The following is an 18,463-nucleotide window of genomic DNA, read 5'->3' on the forward strand; positions in this document are numbered from 1 at the left end:
GAATAAAACTTGAAACAACTAAGCATCTAGAAAGTTGGAAAATATTAAAATTACAGGCTTTATTTTAAATTTTAAAGTGCGAATGTTCCTTGCTTCTAGTAAATTACTAGAAAGCAGCTCAAGAGATTGTTACTCGTCTATTCCTAAATCATGGCGATTGGGAAGAAAAAGGTGAAAGATGAGAGAGAGCAAAAACCCCTGGCATATAGTTGATACTCAGTAAAAACATTTTAAAATAAAAGAACGTTTCCAGCCCAGAAACAATTGCTTTTAGATCCCAGGCTTGTGACCCCTTATCATCTCGTTCTGGGAGGTAACAAGGGGTTACTAACTTGGGATCTAAAAGCAGTCCTAAGGCTTGAGGCTGAGAATGAGATGGAACAGGACTCCTGAGAACTACATTTCCCATGATGCCCCTCTCCCCCACGCAACCGCGGCCGCGACGTAGCTCCCATGGCAACCCAGAAGGCCTGACTCACAGACTCCTTGCGTCGCTCGCCGCCTGAGTCTAGGCTGGTCTCTCCTACGAGCCCGTGACGTTTGCGGCAGCCCGGCCACGATGCCCAGGTATTCCCTGAACTCTGCTTGCGAGGGAAAGGCTGCTGAGAGTATTCCTGGCGAGAGGAAGCCCAGGCGGGACCAGCTGTTGGAAGACTGAGGGGGTGGTCTGCTTGCCACCCGGGTCTGCGTGGTCGGGGACCTAGGAACCAGCCTTGAGCATAAAGATTCTGCCGCAAACAGGAAAGAAAGTTCCCTAGGTAGAAAAGTAAGAGATTTGGAAAGATCAGCAACTCCACCCATTCAATAATTGAATAAAAGTTTCTTGCAGGCCAGAGACTACTTCCGGAGCAGGACATTCGGCGATGAGCTAGACCGCAAGGGCCTCCCCTCCGTTGCGGGGATTCGCAGTAATAAGCAAGGGGAAACTTGGAAGGCATTGTGGAAAGTATAACATCACATTGAAGGGGGGAAACGGGAGAGGGTTTGTAAATTATATTCTAGCTCTTCAATTCTATGATATTCATTTTAATTACCCGTTCTCAAGATATTCCTAAACCTTCTCTCAGCAATTTATAAGCACGTCGGGGAGAGGGGTCAGGGAGTGCATCACAGAGCAGGATAAATCTTTTTCTCTCCTTGGGATAGTGTGGAAAATTGTCAGCTTTCCATCACGGGATAATTGGTTACAGTTATAAAGCTATGGTTATACTTAGGATTTCCGCAGGTGACATGGCTGACTGCAGCACCTCCGTCTCTCCTGTCTGCTGGGTATTTGGAAAGCAGATCCTCACGTTTTGAAAGAATGTTGTGTAAATGAAGAGCAAACAGGCCCAAACTGAATTCTGAAGGCTCACCTGTGAAATAAATGCATGAATTTTAGTGCAAACATTTAAGGACTCCTGTTTTAACCCTTTTTCTTTATTCCTGGTTCTTGAATAGTAATAATTACAAGCCCTCAATAATTTTTGTAATTGTATAGGCCATGCCCTAAACAAATACATATTTTAACAATTATGACAATCTTATAAAACTGGTATTCTTATTTATTGGCATTTTAGCGATAGAGAAACAATTGAGCTTGGGGAATAGTACAGAGAATTGCATATATTAGGTCCTCAATAAATATTTATTTAATTAATAAAGGAATGAAGGACTTAAAGAGGTTAGGTAATTTTCCCAAGTTCACATACATAGGAAGTAGCAGAATCAGGCTAGGACCTATCAGGTCTTGCCCATGGTTAGTTTTTAGTTTTAATATTCTATTTTCACTTAGGCTTTAATATATATATGATTTTATTGTGTAAAGTTATGTATCTGTGTAAATAAATGAATGAAAGGATGGTTTTCAAAATGTTTGTGGTTTTAGGGGTTTTTTTTCCTTTACAGTTTTTTTTGTTTTTTTTTTTTTGAGACACGGTCTTGCTGTGTCACCCAGGCTGGAGTGCAGTGATGTGATCATGCTCGCTGCAGCCTCGACCTCCAGGTCTCAGGCAGTCCTCCTGCCTCAGCGTCCCTAGTAGCTGGGACCACGAGTGCATGTTGCCACACCCAGCTAATTTCTTTTCTTTTTTTTTTTTTTGAGACAGAGTCTTGCTCTGTTGCCCAGGCTGGAGTGCAGTGGCACGATCTTGGCTCACTACAACCTCCACCTCCCGGGTTCAAGTGATTCTCATGCCTCAGCCTCCTGAGTAGCTGGAATTACAGGCACCCGCCACCATACCTGGCTATTTTTTTTTTTTTTTTTTTTTTTTGTATTTTTAGTAGAGATGGGGTTTTACCATGTTGGCCAGGCTGGTCTTGAACTCCTGACCTCAAGTGATCCACCCACCTTGGCCTCCTAAAGTGCTGGGATTACAGTTGTGAACCACCGCTCCCAGCCGCAGTCAATTTTTTTTGTTTGTTTTCTTTTCTTTTCTTTTTTTATACTTTAAGTTCTAGGGTGCATGTGCACAACATGCAGGTTTGTTACATATATATACGTGTGCCATGTTGGTTTGCTGCACCCATTAATTCATCATTTACATTAGGTATTTCTCCTAATGCTATCTGTCCCCCATGCTAATTATTATTATTATTATTATTATTATTATTATTTGTAGAGATGGGGTCTCCCTATATTGCCTGGGCTGATCTCAAGTGATCCTCCTGCCTCAGCCTCCCATATACTTTTATATTAAAAAAAAAAAAGATTTTTTACCCCAAAACATAATTTAAAAAACAGAAAAGAAATGTTTCAGGGAGAAAAGATTATTTGATACACTGGTTTTGTACTTTTCCCATCTTCCTAGGTGACTTAAATGTTTGTGGTTTTCAAGTTGTATGTTCCCAAAAGTCATTGTACTTCCATGTGTGTCTGAGAAGCTAACATACACAGCTGTGAACCTTAGGGGAAGCCCCAAATAAGACAGCCTCAAATCCTGGCGATAAAGGCTCTGCTTATCAGTTTCAGCATTTTTCAAAGAACTAGTTCAAAGCAACAAAAGAAAAACAAAATCATAGAATAACTAATCCTCAGATGTTTTACCAGATTATTGTTCCTCAGAAAATAATGTTCATTTATTTCATAAATTATACTGAAATAAAATTTCTCTGAGCTTGAAATAAATATTTGAAAGAATTCTTTTTCCCTCAGTTTTGTTTTTTCTGCCTCTCATGTAGTGAAACTCTCTGGGAAATTGCAAAAGCTGAAGTGGAAAAAAGAGGAATCAATGGAAGTGAAGGTGATGGAGCTGAAATTGGAGAAAAATCTGTTTTCTTCATTGGCAGTAAAAATGGGGTAATGCTTTCTTTTTTTCAATTATTGTGATGATTTAACAACCATTGGTAAAACATCTTTTAATACTTTGATTAAAATGTAGATACTTCAGCCAGATGACCAATCTGGTTTAGCATGAATTAGAAAGTGCTTGTTATTAATCTAGGAAAAACTATAATAGTAAATAAATTTAGAAAAATATATTTAAACTATTTTTTATTTCATGATTTGAAAATATTCAGATCTTCTACCGTAATTGAGTATAAAAGCTTGGATTCATTTAAATATCTAAGTCAGTCTCTAAATCAGTAAGTCAGTATCTTAATAATTTTATATTTTAGATTGTTACTTTTAGAAATCTCATTAAAGGAATAATTGAACTATGTCAGTGATATTTGTTACAGGGTTATTAATTATTTTGAAAAATGTGGGGAAAATATGGCAGCATTTCCATTGGGCCTCTGATTGGTAGGAAGAGACCCTCCCCACTTGCTATAAGTCTCTGTTTTCCTTCGCCAAGCGTACAGAAGGGCTTGGAAGTGGCCACACAGAGCAGGAACGTATGCATCATATCTTCATGCAACTTTGCCTGGCCCACAAAGTTCCTGCCAGGAAGGCAAAATGGCTGGTGACACAAAAAGGTCAAGACTTGCCAGATGCAAGATGCTGAAATTCATGTAGTGCCCTAGCTCATTTCTGTGTGGGTTTCAAATTCCTGTTCATTTTCTGTGCTACATGCTTCCACTTAAGCGCACTGACAAATACGAAGCTTTCAGAAACTAAACTCTGTATCAGCAAGGTTACATGTTCACTGGGTAACATCAGTTCCCAGGCAGCCGGAGCACCCATCTTGTCTCCAGATGAGTCCCAGAAGGCCCTCCCTGCACAACTGGACACCCTCCATTGGGGGGTTTTATATACGACGTTAAGATCACATTTATTGGGAGAAATACTTACACAACCATGAAAAAGGTTTTAGTGATATAAGAATATAATCTGAATTGAAAAAGCAGGACATAAATGTCATACATGATATGATCCCAATTATACAAATATGTAAATAAAAAATTCTAATAAAAGTTAGAAATATGGATAGTAAAATTTTAATCACTTAATGTTTTTATTTTGTTTTTAATTTCTTTATTTTCCAGAGTTTTCATATTGGCCCACTTTTTAAAATTCCAACTTAATTCTTTAAAATAAAATTATCATAGAGCATTTCTATTTTAAAATTTTAATCCAACTATATAAGTATATAGTACATAACACATATTATTTCTTTTTTTTGAGACAGGGTCTTGCTCTGGTTGCCCAGGCTGGAGTGCAGTGGCGCGATCTCAGTGCACTGCAGCTTTGACTTCCCTGGCTCAGGTGATTTTCCCTCAAACAACTGGGATTACAGGCATGCGCCACCATGCCCGGCTAATTTTTCGTATTTTTAATAGAGATGGGGTTTCACTACGTTGCCCAGGCTGATCTCGAACTCCTGGACTCAAGCAATCCGCCCATCTCAGCCTCCCAGAGTGCTGGGATTACAGGTGTGAGCCACCGTGCCCAGCTACGTGTTATTCCATGAGTTTACTATTATGATGTGTGTGATTTTCATATTAGGCGTAGTATTAACAGTTTCCTACATTTTATCTTACTCTGCCATGTAGATACATACATGGATTTAAATAAATGAGTAAATAACTAGTACTAGTCTTATGGTACAAATAAATTTCTATTACAGAAAACATTCTGTACACAGAATATTAGATAGAATGGCTTCTACTAATGGTACTGGTTACTGAATCCAGCATACAAATGTTCACATACAAAATACCACTACTAGTATCCTCTTAACGCTCTCTGTAACAGTTATCCTTAACTCCTTTGTAGTCATGATACCCTGTTTTTGTCTTGTTTTGTTTGTTTTTTTGTTACTTGTGAAACCACCCCTTTTTCTTGATGGCAACATGCGGCATATACAAGCTGTTTTTCATTTTTAGTAACAAAAGTAATTTTGTGTCTGATGATTTGGGAACTCCCTTAAGATACCTAAAACTTTTGAGGATATTGTTCTTTAAAAAGTTTGTGATTCTGCTGAGTGTGGTAGCTAATGGTTGTAATCCCAGGACTTTTGGGAGGCTGAGGCAGATGGATTGCTTGAGCCCAGGAGTTCGAGACCAACCTGCTCAACATGGCAAAACCCAGTGTCTACAAAAATAAAAATAAAAAAATTAGCCAGGTGTGGTGGCGCTCACCTGTATGTAGTCCCAGCTACTCGGAAGGCTGAGGCAAGATGATCACTTGAGCCCAGGAGGTCAAGGCTGCAGTGAGCCACTGTGATTGTGCCACTGCACTCTAGCCTGAGCAACAGAGGGAGACCTTGTTTCAAAAAAGAAAGAAAAAAGTATCTGATTCTGCTTCATGGAGAACGTTATTTTGGAAGATAAAGAGAAGCAATTAATGCTTCTGTTGTTCAATTAATAGTAATCACCCTTTACCAAAGAAGCCAGCTGTCCTGCTGCCTTATCTTTACTCCTTCCAACCAGCTGTTCATCCATTCGGTTGACATTGAACGAACATCTTTTATATCTAAGCATCCTGCTAGACACTGTGGAAACAGGAATGAAAGGCATTCTCTACTGGGAAGGAACTTGTGTATCAGGACTTGTACACCAACAATGACAATACCATGAGACAAATGCTACGGTGGAAAACAGAGAGGGCACTTTACTCACCCCAGAAAGTTGGGAGACTAGGAAATTCTCCTGAAGAGAGTGATGGCTAAAGCTTGAAGGGTGAGAAGTAAGGAAAGAGAAATAATTCAGGTGAAGAGTGTGGAGTATTCTAAGATGATCAAGAAAAATGTATGAAACAGATATTCCAACAAATGGGAGAGAGATCATACTAGAGGAATGTAACAGCATTGCCAGTCATTGTTGACTGCCATTGTCATGATGGGTGTTAGTTTGATACTAGTCTGCCCAGCGTACATGGATTTTCTCCACCATCACTCACTTGCATGGGTGCAGGCATGGAGGAGGAAGGTGATTACCTGGGGCTGTCTTTGCTGGCTGGGTACAATGCAAAGTGAGGGAGCTCAGGGCATGGCTGATATTTACCAGAGATGGTTGTGATGATAAACTATGGGCTCTGAGATGGAAAAGGAGAAAAGCGAAGGTAGGAAGAGGCTGATGGAGTAGGAGCGACTGTTGGTTGGGGGAAGAGGGGTATCAATGGACATTTGAAGCCTTTCACTAAGGCCAAGGAATTATTACTGTGGGGATTCCTGAAGTAGTGGTTAGAGAATGTGGTGTTTGTATATGTGATTTTGGAAGCAGTGCAGTTTCCAGTGAAACTGGAAAGCTTCAAGATGTAACCTTGGAAGTGACCGTGGCAGAAATAGAGTGAGGGAAAAGGCCTCCATTGGGAGGCAAATGCACTGAGAGGTCCGGATGTCAGGTGGATTGCCAAGACCCATGTGGGTGTGAAGAAGATTCATGACAGTAGCTGAGAAGGCAAGGGAGATTGTGAGCCAGAAGAGATGACAGCAACCCTGGTGGTAAACTGATATGAGCCTCTGAGGTTTTTGCAAGAGGAAGGAGGTAGAGTAGTTGTTTGTAGGTGGCACTGGGGAACAAGGAGGACCCTAAAGTATGTAAGGTAGTGAGAATAAATAGCCTCGTTTAACAAGGCTGCAGAGGAAGGGGTCCAAGGTAAGTCATATTTTAGTTAAGGCCAACAGGTGGAGAGAATATTCTGAAAAGGCTGAGATATCAGGGAGTTTGCCAGTCATGGAGTTGAAATCATAGAGTGGAAGGATTTTAGAGGAAGGGAGGACAGAAGGGGATTATTGGGCAAGATTAAGGGTTGTGTAGAGAGTTAGGAAATTCAGAGTTCCAGGGATAATGGGTCAGTGGAGAGGGCTGGACATCTGGGGTGATTGAGGCAATGGGAGGGAAGATGGGATTCATTTTGTTGGTCTCTAAGCGAACTTGTACTAGGTCAATGTTTCTTGAATTAGGAAACCTACAAGACTATGGCGACATTCTCAGGGGACTACAGTGTACTAATGAATTTTTAAATCTTGGGTTGTAATTTTGATGATAATCTTAAACTTGATTTCAGTTCCCAGATTAGTTTATGTTAATTTGGAATTGTTACCATATAGTACTATACATTTATATGAAATTATAATAAAGGTGATTTAAGGCCAGGCATGGTGGCTCAAGCCTATAATCCCAGCACCTTGGGAGGCCAAGGTGTTGAAGACCAGCCTGGTCAACATAGTGAAACCCCGTCTCTGCTAAAAATACAAAAAATTAGCTGCACGTGGTGGTGCATACTGGTAATCCCAACTACTCCGGAGGCTAAGGCATGAGTATCACTTGAACCCAGAGGGGGAGGTTGCAGTAAGCCAATATGGCACCACTGCACTCCAGCCTAAGCAACAGAGGGAGACTCTGTCTCAAAAAAAAAAAAAAAAAAAAGAGGGAGGAGTGATTTAAATCAGTACTAGTGTACCATGAAAATTTGAGGAAATTGGCTAGATATTATTTAAAATTCCTTCCAATTCTTATTCTACTTTCTTGTAGAGTACATTACTTTTTAGGTAATGTAGCCCTTATTAATTTAAAACTTTTACAGCATACTACATATGATACAAGTATAGGAAAATTAGAAAATCTTGATTTTCTTCTTTTTTTTTTGGTTTTGAGATAGAGTCTTGCTCTGTTGCCCAGACTCAAGTGCAGTGGTGTGATCTCAGCTCACTGCAAGCTCCGCCTCCTGGGTTCACGCCATTCTCCTGCCTCAGTCTCCAGAGTAGCTGGGACTACAGGTGCCCACCATCACACCCGGCTAACTTTTTTGTATTTTAAGTAGAGATGGGTTTCACCATGTTAGCCAGGATCTCCTGACCTCGTGATCCACCCATCTTGGCCTTCCAAAGTGTTGGGATTACAGGCGTGAGCCACCACGCCTGGCAGAAAATCCTGATTTTCTTAAAAACATTAATTACCTGCAAATCCATCAGCTAGAAATAATCATTATTAACATAGTGATGTCCCTCTACATTTATTTATGTGTTTCTTTCTGTGTGTGTGTGTGTGTGTGTGTGTGTACTTCAAGGAAGCAGGAAAAGTATTTTTTAATTGAAAACAGAGTCATGCTGATCTATTATGAATGTCTTACTATGTCAGTAAGTATATTTCTACATTGTCATTCCTAATGGCTGTATATTAGTCTATTATATGGATTACCATAATTAATTTAGCCAGTCCCCTAATTGGGGACATGTAGGTTGTTTTTAGTTTTTCAGTTTGATGTAACACTAGCCAATAAACATCCTTCAATAATAGCATTTTTATATTGTACAATTCCAGTTATTTTTTAATATATCTCATTACAAAAAAATTTATTCAATTTGATCATATTCCAGATATAATGTGGAATAATTATCTTTTTTGTCAAAAACTATGGGTTTTTTAGTAAAAACAAAAACACATATAATAAGTGTTCTGTGTTTTTGGCAATCCAGAGTTTTCCAAATTATTTTCTTGGGTGGAGCTCTCCCTGCGGTTTCTCTTTTATCTGTTTCCTTGCAAGGGGCATTTTGTTTAAAAAAAAAAAAAAAAAAAGGGTTTTACTGTTTTTAAAAAATGATATAAACCACTGAGCTAGTCCCTGGCTAAGCTGTGAAGTTAAGTGGCATGACTAGTGGTAGGAATTAGGCCAGAACCTGTATTTCCTTACTCCTAAAAAGAAACTTGGGACCGGGCGTGGTCGCTCACGCCTGTAATCCCAGCACTTTGGGAGGCTGAGGTGGGCAGATCAGATGAGGCCAGGAGTTCAAGACCAGCCTGGCCACCATGGCAAAACCCTGTCTCTACTAAAAATACAAAAATTACCCAGGCATGGTGGCGTGCACCTGTAATCCCAGCTACTCGAGAGTGTGAGGCACAAGAATCACTAGAGCCCAGGAGGCAGAGGTTGCAGTGAGCCAAGATCATGCCACTGCACTCCAGCCTCGGCAACAGAGTGAGACTCTGTCTCAAAAATAAAATAAAATAAAATAAAAATAAACAGAACTTGTAATAAGTACATCCTCTGGACTTAAAACAAATTACTCTAATGCAGTATCTGAATTGCTTACTTTGAACATATTTACAATGTATCCTTTATTTGTATGTTACCTTTTTCTTTATTTCCACTTCAACAATTGGAATTAAAACATTTTGAAAGACACTAAACATCAGCTTAACCAGTAATTAACATTGATGAGTAGAGAAAAAATTTAAGACAGTTGCCAAGTTGACCACTTAAGTGAGGTATGATTTGCTAGTATTTGTCATCTGTGGGACTTTATAATTATAATAATAGCAGTGTAGTTACACTGTGATGGAAAGTTGACAGTTAACTTTTTCCACTTATCAAACTTCAGAACAATTCTGAAAGTTTCTAGTTTTTAGTTTCCGGGTAATTTATCATTCAATTGATTAAAAATCTATTTTGGGTCACAATTATGAACAATAATACAATTTTTACATATGAATGACATTAACACCGTATTCCTTCTTTTTTAATTTCCAGGGAAAGACTACTATTATTCTAAGGTGTCTTGACAGGTAAGTGTCATGTTAACCTCTAAACTACGGTTATGCTTATTCTAGTTGTACAGGGCAAGTTAGATCTAAAAGACATAAGGAAGGGGAACGATTTTAAGACCCAAACAAAATATTTAATTCTTAGCAAATCCTTAGTATAACCTTTAAGAGTGCCTTTAAAGATAAAACTAACAATAAGCCAAAAATTATTTGAGACTAATACTGGATTTCCCTATTTGAAGGAGAAATGCTACTGTAATGACCCAGCCTATAATAGTATTTACCCTCTTTTAGGCTATGCTACTCTGGTATTTAAATTATTTTTATTCTACCTAATCTACAGTTATTTGAACATTCATTGTAAGCTTTAGTTGCTCAGGGATACATTTTTGAAGCACAGTGTTGGCCCTCAAACTGGATATTTTATCATTTCTTTTATATATTTGCTAACGTATGCTGTAGAAGCAGGCCGTCAGATTAAGATTCAGGATTATGATTGGTAGATGTTGCAGGAAGCTGATGAAGAAAGTCTTCAATCATTTTTGGAAGATATTTCTCTGTTCCCTTCATTTGAATACATATATCTTATAACTTCTCCAAAAATCATCAAAAGAGATGGAATTTGGTGTTAAGGTCACATTAAAGAAACATCACTCATTTGAAAAATATTATTAAAGGATACAAATAATAAATTCCTGCTTTGGTGTAATTCCTTTCACCAACAATATTGTTTCTCAGAGGAACTATCAACAGTAACACCTGTTTTATCTTTCCATCTCCAGGAATCATGGGTCTTTTTAGACCACATTTAGATGTTTCCTGTCATAAACAGATCATCTAATACAACACCAGCTTAGGATAAAATACTACAAAATAGTACATTGAGTTGAAAAGTATTAATTTCTTTCTTTTTTTTTTGAGACGGAGTTTCGCTCTTGTTGCCCAGGCTGGAGTGCAATGGTGCCATCTCGGCTCACCGCGACGTCTGCCTCCTGGGTTCAAGCGATTTTCCTGCCTCAGCCTCTCGAGTAGCTGGGATTACAGGCATGTGCCACCACACCCAGCTAATTTTGTATTTTTAGTAGAGACAGGGTTTATTCATGTTGGTCAGGCTGGTCTTGAACTCACAACCTCAGGTGATCCACCTGCCTCGGCCTCCCAAAGTACTGGGATTACAGGCGTGAGCCACCACGCCCAGCCCTGAAAAGTATTAATTTCAATTCCTCAATAGTCTACTTAGGAAAAGGTTAATTTTCTAAACTATAGGTTAAATATCAGATCTTATAAATTTTGTCTTAAAAGTAGCATTTTGCTTGATAAAATTTCTATCTTTCAGAAAATATAACCAAACATTACTCTCTATATAATGTATTCAAAAGATATATGCAGGGGTGATATTCAAAATATTTAATAAACATAATTATGTAAGTCACAAATTTAAAAATCATTTCTCTTTCTTCTCCAATCTGAGGATAGATATGGGGTCGGGCGCAGTGGCTCATGCCTGTAATCCTAGCACTTTGGGAGGGCAAGGCAAGCGGATCTCTTGAACTCAGGAGTTCAAGACCAGCCTGGCCAACATAGTGAGAACTCATCTGTACCGAAAGATACAAAAATTAGCTGGGCGTGGTGGTGCACACCTGTAGTCTCAGCTACTCAGGAAGCTGAGGTGGGAGGATTACTTGAGCCTGAGAGGTTGAGGCTGCAGTGAGCTGTGATCACGCCACTGCATTCTAGCCTGCATGACAGAGTGAGACCCTGTCTCAATAAAATAAAATAACAAAGTAAAATAAAGATATGTACCAATATAATTTGGCCTTAAAAAGGAAGGAAATTCTGTCACATGCTACAACTTGGATGAAGCTTGAGGTCATTATGCTAAGTGAAATAAGCCAGAAACAGAAAAAACAAGTATTGGGCTGGGTGTGGTGGCTCACACCTGTAATCCCAGCATTCTGAGAGGCCAAGGCGGGCAGATCACTTGAGGTCAGGAGTTCGAGATCAGCCTGACCAACATAGTGAAACCTCATCTCTACTAAAAATAAAAAAATTAGGCAAGCATGGTGGTGGGCCCCTGTAATCCCAGCTCCTTGGGAGACTGAGGCACGGGAATCACTTGAACCTGGGAGGGAGAGGTTGCAGTGAGCCAAGATCGTGCCACTGCAAAAAAAAAAAAAAACAAAAATACATATGTGTGTGTATATATATATAGTATGATTCCACTTATATATCTAGAATAATCAAACTCATAGAAACAAAAAGAATGGTGGTTACTAAGAACTGGGGGAAGGGAAAACGAGAAGTTGTTTAATGGATATGGAGTTTCAGTTGTGTGAGATGGAAAAGTTCTCAATATTACTGAATTGTACACTTAAAAATAGGTAAGATAAATTTTATTTTATGTGTTCTTTACCATAATAAAAAGTTAAATATATATATACACCATAAAACTGCTTACCAGCAATATAAGCTATAGTATAAATAATTCAACAAATTGTTTTAATATTTTCCTAATCATTACTGATTTTAAGGACTTGTTGATATAATTTATTAACTATCACTATCTAAATGATGCCTGTATTTGAGCTGTGATTTAAGATAAAGAACTGCTAGAGAACTGCATTAAAGTCTTGCATTGTTTTTGTTTTCTTGAGACAGGGTCTCTCTCTGTCACCCAGGCTGGAGTGCAGTGGCATGATCTTGGCTTATTGCAGCCTCAACCTCCCAGGCTCAAGTGATTCTGTCACCTCGGCCTCCTGAGTAGTTGGGACTACAGGCATGTACTACCCTTTTTTGTAGAGACAGAGTTTTGCCATGTTGCCCAGGCTAGTCTTGAACTTGTGGACTAAAGCAATTTACCTGCCTCAGCCTCCCAAAGTGCTAGGGTTACAGGCATGAGCCACCATGCCTGGCCAAGTCTTGCATTGATGTTGTAATGTGACAGTCGTTAGATTCCTAGCCCCTCACATCATGGCTGAATATAAACCCAGTGTCACTTTGGGAGGCCAAGCGGATGGATCATGAGGTCAGGAGATCGAGGGCATCCTAGCTAACATAGTGAAACCCCGTCTCTACTAAAAATACAAAAAAGCAGGAGAATGATGTGCACCTGGGAGGCAGAGCTTGCAGTGAGCCGAGATCACGCCACTGCACTCCAGCCTGGGCAAGACTCCGTCTCAAAAAAAAAAAAAAAACCCAGTGTCAGTGCTTCCTGCATGGCCTGGATGTGGAGATCTTGTGCCCAGCATGGCCATCCACACTGCTAGCCTCAACTCATTCTCTACGTGCCCCAGCAGTGCCTTTAGGGGCTACCACATTATGCATGCGCCGTTAAAATCCACTAAGATGGTGTTTTGCAGGTTTATTTCTTTTGTATATATAATTTATCTCAATGATATTATACAAGGTAACTTCTCTACTAATAAAGTTTTTAAGAGGAAGGAAAAATGCATCAGGTAAGATGGTAGCATAAAAAACTAATACCACCTACAATGATGATACTATCTGCCTTTATTTTACAGAGATGAGCCACCAAAACCAACCTTAGCTTTGGAATATACATATGGAAGAAGAGCAAAAGGGCACAACACAGTAAGTGTCTTTTAAAGTGATATTGCTATGTCCATAGATGGGAAAGTAATACTGCTAACTTTGTTTTACATTTTCCGTCTTACCTGTAATCAATAAACATACCCAGTTGTACACTTCATAGCTGTCTGCCATTAAACTTGAAATGCAGTGTGGCAGATAGAAGCCAACCCAAACTGTGAAAAGATTTTAGCCTTCTCATGTATTATGTCTTAAAATGCTATAATAAGATACCTTTTTAACTTTATTGTACAGTTCATGAGAATAGTGTTGTGAGTTACTTTCGGTCTCTCAAAAATCTGCTAAAATATAGGTTTGACCTGTGGAATATTTATGAAAATATACTGTTTAAAATCTAAATTACTAGCATTTAAAAATGCATCTTGAAGTTGATAGTACCAGTTGAGATCGTATGCTCTACTTGATTATCATCCTATTTTCACTTGTTTTAATGTCTCTTTAGAGGAACATTATAAACTCTTCAGGATAGAAGGAGGGTTTATAGTATATGTTGGCGGGGGGAGGGGTGGGGAATTCCTAAATAGAATCTTTTTGGAGTTGTCACCTGAAAAGAGGTCATTTCTTAAATAAAGTTAAGTGTGTAGAAGGACAATCTAGAATGGAGCATCCCGCTACTCCCCTAACAAAGGCACATTTTTATACACTGACTTAGTCCAAATGTTTGCTCATTAGTAGACAGTATATAAAGAGATAAAACTTCCTATCGTTGCTTCCAGGATTCACCAACGAAAGTGGGTTATTAAAACTGAAATTTAAAGAAAAAAACATAATATATGGAGGTACAGGAGAACTTCATTTTTGTGACTCACTTGAATTTTGACACGAGTAATAAGCCTAGAAATGTAATTATGCTTTTCATTGGAAACTTGGAGACAGCTCTCATAAGCTTAACCATTGAGAAGAGCTCTAAAAACTTCCCTTTATCAAATTGTGAATTGAGGGAGATTTTCCAGTGAATAATTATTTTCCCCACAAAAATTAATGATTCAGATATGAACAGCCAAACAATTGTAGAGATTGCAAAATGAAATTTTGTCAAAAATCCAAAATAATATATATTCATCTAAAACTTATTTTATTGACATTCTGTCTCTTCCAGGTTCATGGGAGTAGATACATAAAAACTTGTGTGATTTTTTTTTTCCTAAACTTTGTACTATCAAGTGGGATATTTCCATATTCATTCTGGAAGCATCATATCTTTCTCAGATTTAATTCCCTAAGAGTCCTAAATAGAAGTATTTTGTCAGCTCCTCACACAATTTCAGTGACCTGAAGGGTCTTCAGTGTCAGGACAGAAGCAGAAATGCCATTAGCCAACAATCTAGGAACGTCTTATGGAATAGATGGTCCTATTTCTTTTCTTTTCTTTTTCTTTCTGAGACAAGGTCTCACTCTGTCACCCAGGCTGGAGTACAGTGGCAGGATCATAGCTCATGGCAGCCTCAAACTCCTGGGCTCAAAGAATCCTCCCGCATTAACCTCCCAAGTAAACTGTCCCCACAAATTCACTACAAGCATGCACCACCACACTCAGCTAATTTAAAAAGATTGTTTATAGTGATGGAGTCTCACTGTGTTGGCCAGACTGACCTTGAACTCCTGGCTTCAAGTGATCCTCCAGCCTTGGTCTCCCAAAGTGTTGGGGTTTACAGGTGTGAACCACTGCACCCAACCCTAGATGATCTTATTTCTGAACTTCTTGGCTGCCTAGCCCTGTCAGTTTCCTATTATTTTGAGGGTCCTATAAAAAAGAGAAGCTATTGTTTGATCTCTTGTTCCCCCACCTACCATGTGTTATTGTCAGTGGTAGCCTGTCAGATTCTCCACAGGAATCAGGAACAAATCGTCTGCTTATACTTTTGCTCAAGTAATCTTGATCCGCAGCCAGGACTGCCATTTGTTCGTCCCTTTTCTTTATGCCTTACGTGTGTCTAATTCATTCTGCGAGCTTCTGTCTTCCTAAACAGGAATGTTTTCCTATTCACCTGTTTTATTTCTGTCTAGAATTATAAATGTTTTCCAAAAAATAATACCAAATTTGCTCAACGGGTTAATTTTCATCTAAAATCTGCGTAAGTGTATGCCACATATGTTATTTACAAGATTGACACACTGTTTATTGTATTACTAGAATTAAGGCATTTGTGTACACATATAGACAATTCTGAATATTTCATCATTTTTCTTTAAAAATAGGTGCTTTGGTGCATTTTGAGGGATGGAATAAAGGAAAAAATTTTGACTGCCAAGAAAGGGTTGATTAAAGACTACAATATTTTATATGTATAATTATTACTGGCAAGTGCTAATGACATGTAAGAAGTACTTAAAATTCAAAAAATCAAAAATTTTTGTTTTTCAGCCAAAAGATATCGCTCACTTTTGGGAACTGGGTGGAGGAACCTCTTTATTGGACTTAATCAGCGTACCCATCACAAGTGACACCTTACGGTAAGTGAGCCAGCTCCAGGAAAAGCTGTAAGTACACAGGAGTGTCCCTAGGAGAAATATGAGTTGGCTTTTCTCAGTCAGAATTTTGGGGCACAGTTTTATGCTGCTGACGGCTTATGCCCACTTCCTTTCTAAATGCCTAAATTGTAATGCTTTCAAAGAAGTTTTAAAAGAACCAAGATTTTGGCCTGTGCTGAACTGAGATAGCTGACATTCCTCCTAGTAACATATTTTCCAAGCTGAAAACAGACACACACAAAAAAAATACATCAAATTACACTTGGGCAATGAATTCATTTTGTAAAAATAAATTTGAAAAGCTTAATTCTTTCCATTATCCATCTCAGTATGAGTTAATTCGGCTCTGAGTTTTTTTCTTCAGCTGAGTATTATAAGCTACCTTTGAATTTAATGCTAATTTACATCCTTGAAGCTTCATTTAAAGGAAGACTATATGTCAGAGAAGAGAGAAAGTCTCTCCGTTTGCTGACCTTAGAGAAATAGAACTTAGGGGAAACCTCAAAACTCTTGAGTGATGTTTTCCTGACAGTGACTCCCACATGTTGGCCAAATGTGTGGAAAATTGTGACATTTCTTACAATGTTCCTGGGAACTGGTCTTAGCTAAGAAAAACATATTTTTTTAATCTGAAGTATTTTGTTCTTAGAGTTTAACATAAAACATTGCTGCTGCCTGGATCAAATACAAAGGGCTTGACAATTAGTTGTTGCATGTTGGTCATTAAGCTCCTTGGAGGATGGAATTATTTCTTGTTAATGGGACTGTTGTTTTTCTAGAACTGGCTGGATACAGTTGGCTTTATTTTGTCTTTTTTTTCCTTTTAATGAAATATGATTTACTTTCTTTCACTTATTACAAAAGTAATATATGCTCATATAGAAAACTTGTAAAAATACTGAAAGACACAAAGAAAGTAAAAGGAACCAGAATCACATTAAAAAATAACCACTTTAACATGTTGAGGTATTTCTTTCAGCCTTTTCAATGTCTGTAAATAGACTTTGTACAGGTGTGGGATATTTTATATACATATTTAGATCTTGCTTTTCCACTTTTAAACACTTTTCCCTATGATATTATTTTTCAGAAACATGGAATTTTACAGTTAGATAGTTTTTCATTTGTCTCTCTTTAATGGAGACAAATAAGTGAAGCTGCCTGGGAATAGTGCCTAGTGGTGTGGTTGAGAAGAGATGGTGAGGGGCCAGGTGCGGTGACTCAGGCCTGTAATCTCAGCACTTTGAGAGGCCAAAGCTAGAGGATCACTTGAGGTCTGGAGTTCAAGACCAGCCTGGGCAACATAGTGAGACCCCATCTCTACAAAAAAGTTAAAAAATAAAATTAGCTAGGCATCATAGCCTGCCTCTGTAGTCCCAGCTACACAGGCGGCTGAGGCAGGAGGATTGCATGAGTCAGGGAGTTTGAGGCTGCAGTAAGCTATGATCATACCACTGTACTCCAGCCTGAGTGACAGAGTGAGACATTGTCTCTTTAAAAAAGAGAGAGAGAGAGAGAGGGAGATAGTAAGGGGAGGAGGAGCTTCCAGTTAGAGTGGCCAGAGGCTGAAAGGGTGAAAATACAGTAGCTGGCTCTTACCTGGGTCAGAAGTTGGCTCCTATTCAGCTGATTTGTTATATTACCTCTCTCCCCTTCTCAAAGCCCAAAAGGTTTTGGCCTGCTGGGATTGTGGAAATTCTAGGTTCTGCAGGAAGCCAGATCATCCCGAGGGTTAATACCTCATTTGTGAGGTCTTGGTCTTCCTTTCCCTGGAGCCCCAGGACAGCTGGGACCTGCTTTAGGAAAGAGGAAGGGTCAGGGTTATGATCAACAGAGGGAAAGGGAGCCGTAGGCTTGGGTCTAAAGTAGGTTGCTGAGTGGTTAAATAATTCATGGAAAACATTTCATTCTTCATGTGGTTGCTAATCTCAAAGTGTTTTTGACTGGAATTCGTTTGACACATAATTTCCTTGTGTTGGATGAAGTCCCACAACTTGAGAAAACAATATTGCCAAATACTGTTAGATACTGTTTATCTCTGAAATAACCGCTTATAGAATTATAAATGCATTGAACATTTCCACAGACTTCAGACAATTGGTAATAGAACATTTCCTGTAGTCTGAATCTCTGTTTTAAGAGTTTATTAAAAAAAAATTGGGGGCTATCATTTGCTATGAAATAGGTAAAAAGTAACAAAAGTATTTCCAAATATACTGTAAACAAAAATTTTAATCTTAGAAAAATTTGAGTAATTTAGTTTTCTTTCACTTAAAATAATTTTTCACTTGAAAAAAATAATAAATTTTACGTTATATCCATTTCATCACAATGAAAAAATGTTAAATCATAGTTGAAACATAACCATACCAAAACCCTAAAAATAAAATTAGTACAATTAAAAATGTGTATATTATTTTTACAGTTAAGCAAAACTGTTTATGAGCTTATTAAAATGACATAAATATAATTGCCTAGACCATGTAATAACGCAATAATTTTTAGAAAATTTGATAATTAATGTATAAAAGAC

At 38.4% G+C, this 18,463-nt stretch overlaps 1 protein-coding gene across 1 annotated transcript in view; it reads left to right on the top strand.

Moving 5' to 3' along the window:
* Nucleotides 1–469: 469 nt before the first annotated feature.
* The window catches only part of DYNC2LI1 (dynein, cytoplasmic 2, light intermediate chain 1), a 36,555-nt gene continuing 18,561 nt past the window's right edge, over nucleotides 470–18,463 (top strand). The window contains exons 1-5 of the mRNA XM_011978198.1: nucleotides 470–567; nucleotides 3,160–3,277; nucleotides 9,836–9,870; nucleotides 13,371–13,440; nucleotides 15,824–15,912. Of these exons, the coding sequence (XP_011833588.1) occupies nucleotides 560–567; nucleotides 3,160–3,277; nucleotides 9,836–9,870; nucleotides 13,371–13,440; nucleotides 15,824–15,912 (320 nt within the window). The 5' untranslated portion in view covers nucleotides 470–559. The remainder of the gene's footprint in view (nucleotides 568–3,159; nucleotides 3,278–9,835; nucleotides 9,871–13,370; nucleotides 13,441–15,823; nucleotides 15,913–18,463) is intronic.

This window comes from Mandrillus leucophaeus, unplaced genomic scaffold (genome assembly GCF_000951045.1).
Source record: "Mandrillus leucophaeus isolate KB7577 unplaced genomic scaffold, Mleu.le_1.0 Scaffold190, whole genome shotgun sequence".
Taxonomy (NCBI): domain Eukaryota; kingdom Metazoa; phylum Chordata; class Mammalia; order Primates; family Cercopithecidae; genus Mandrillus; species Mandrillus leucophaeus.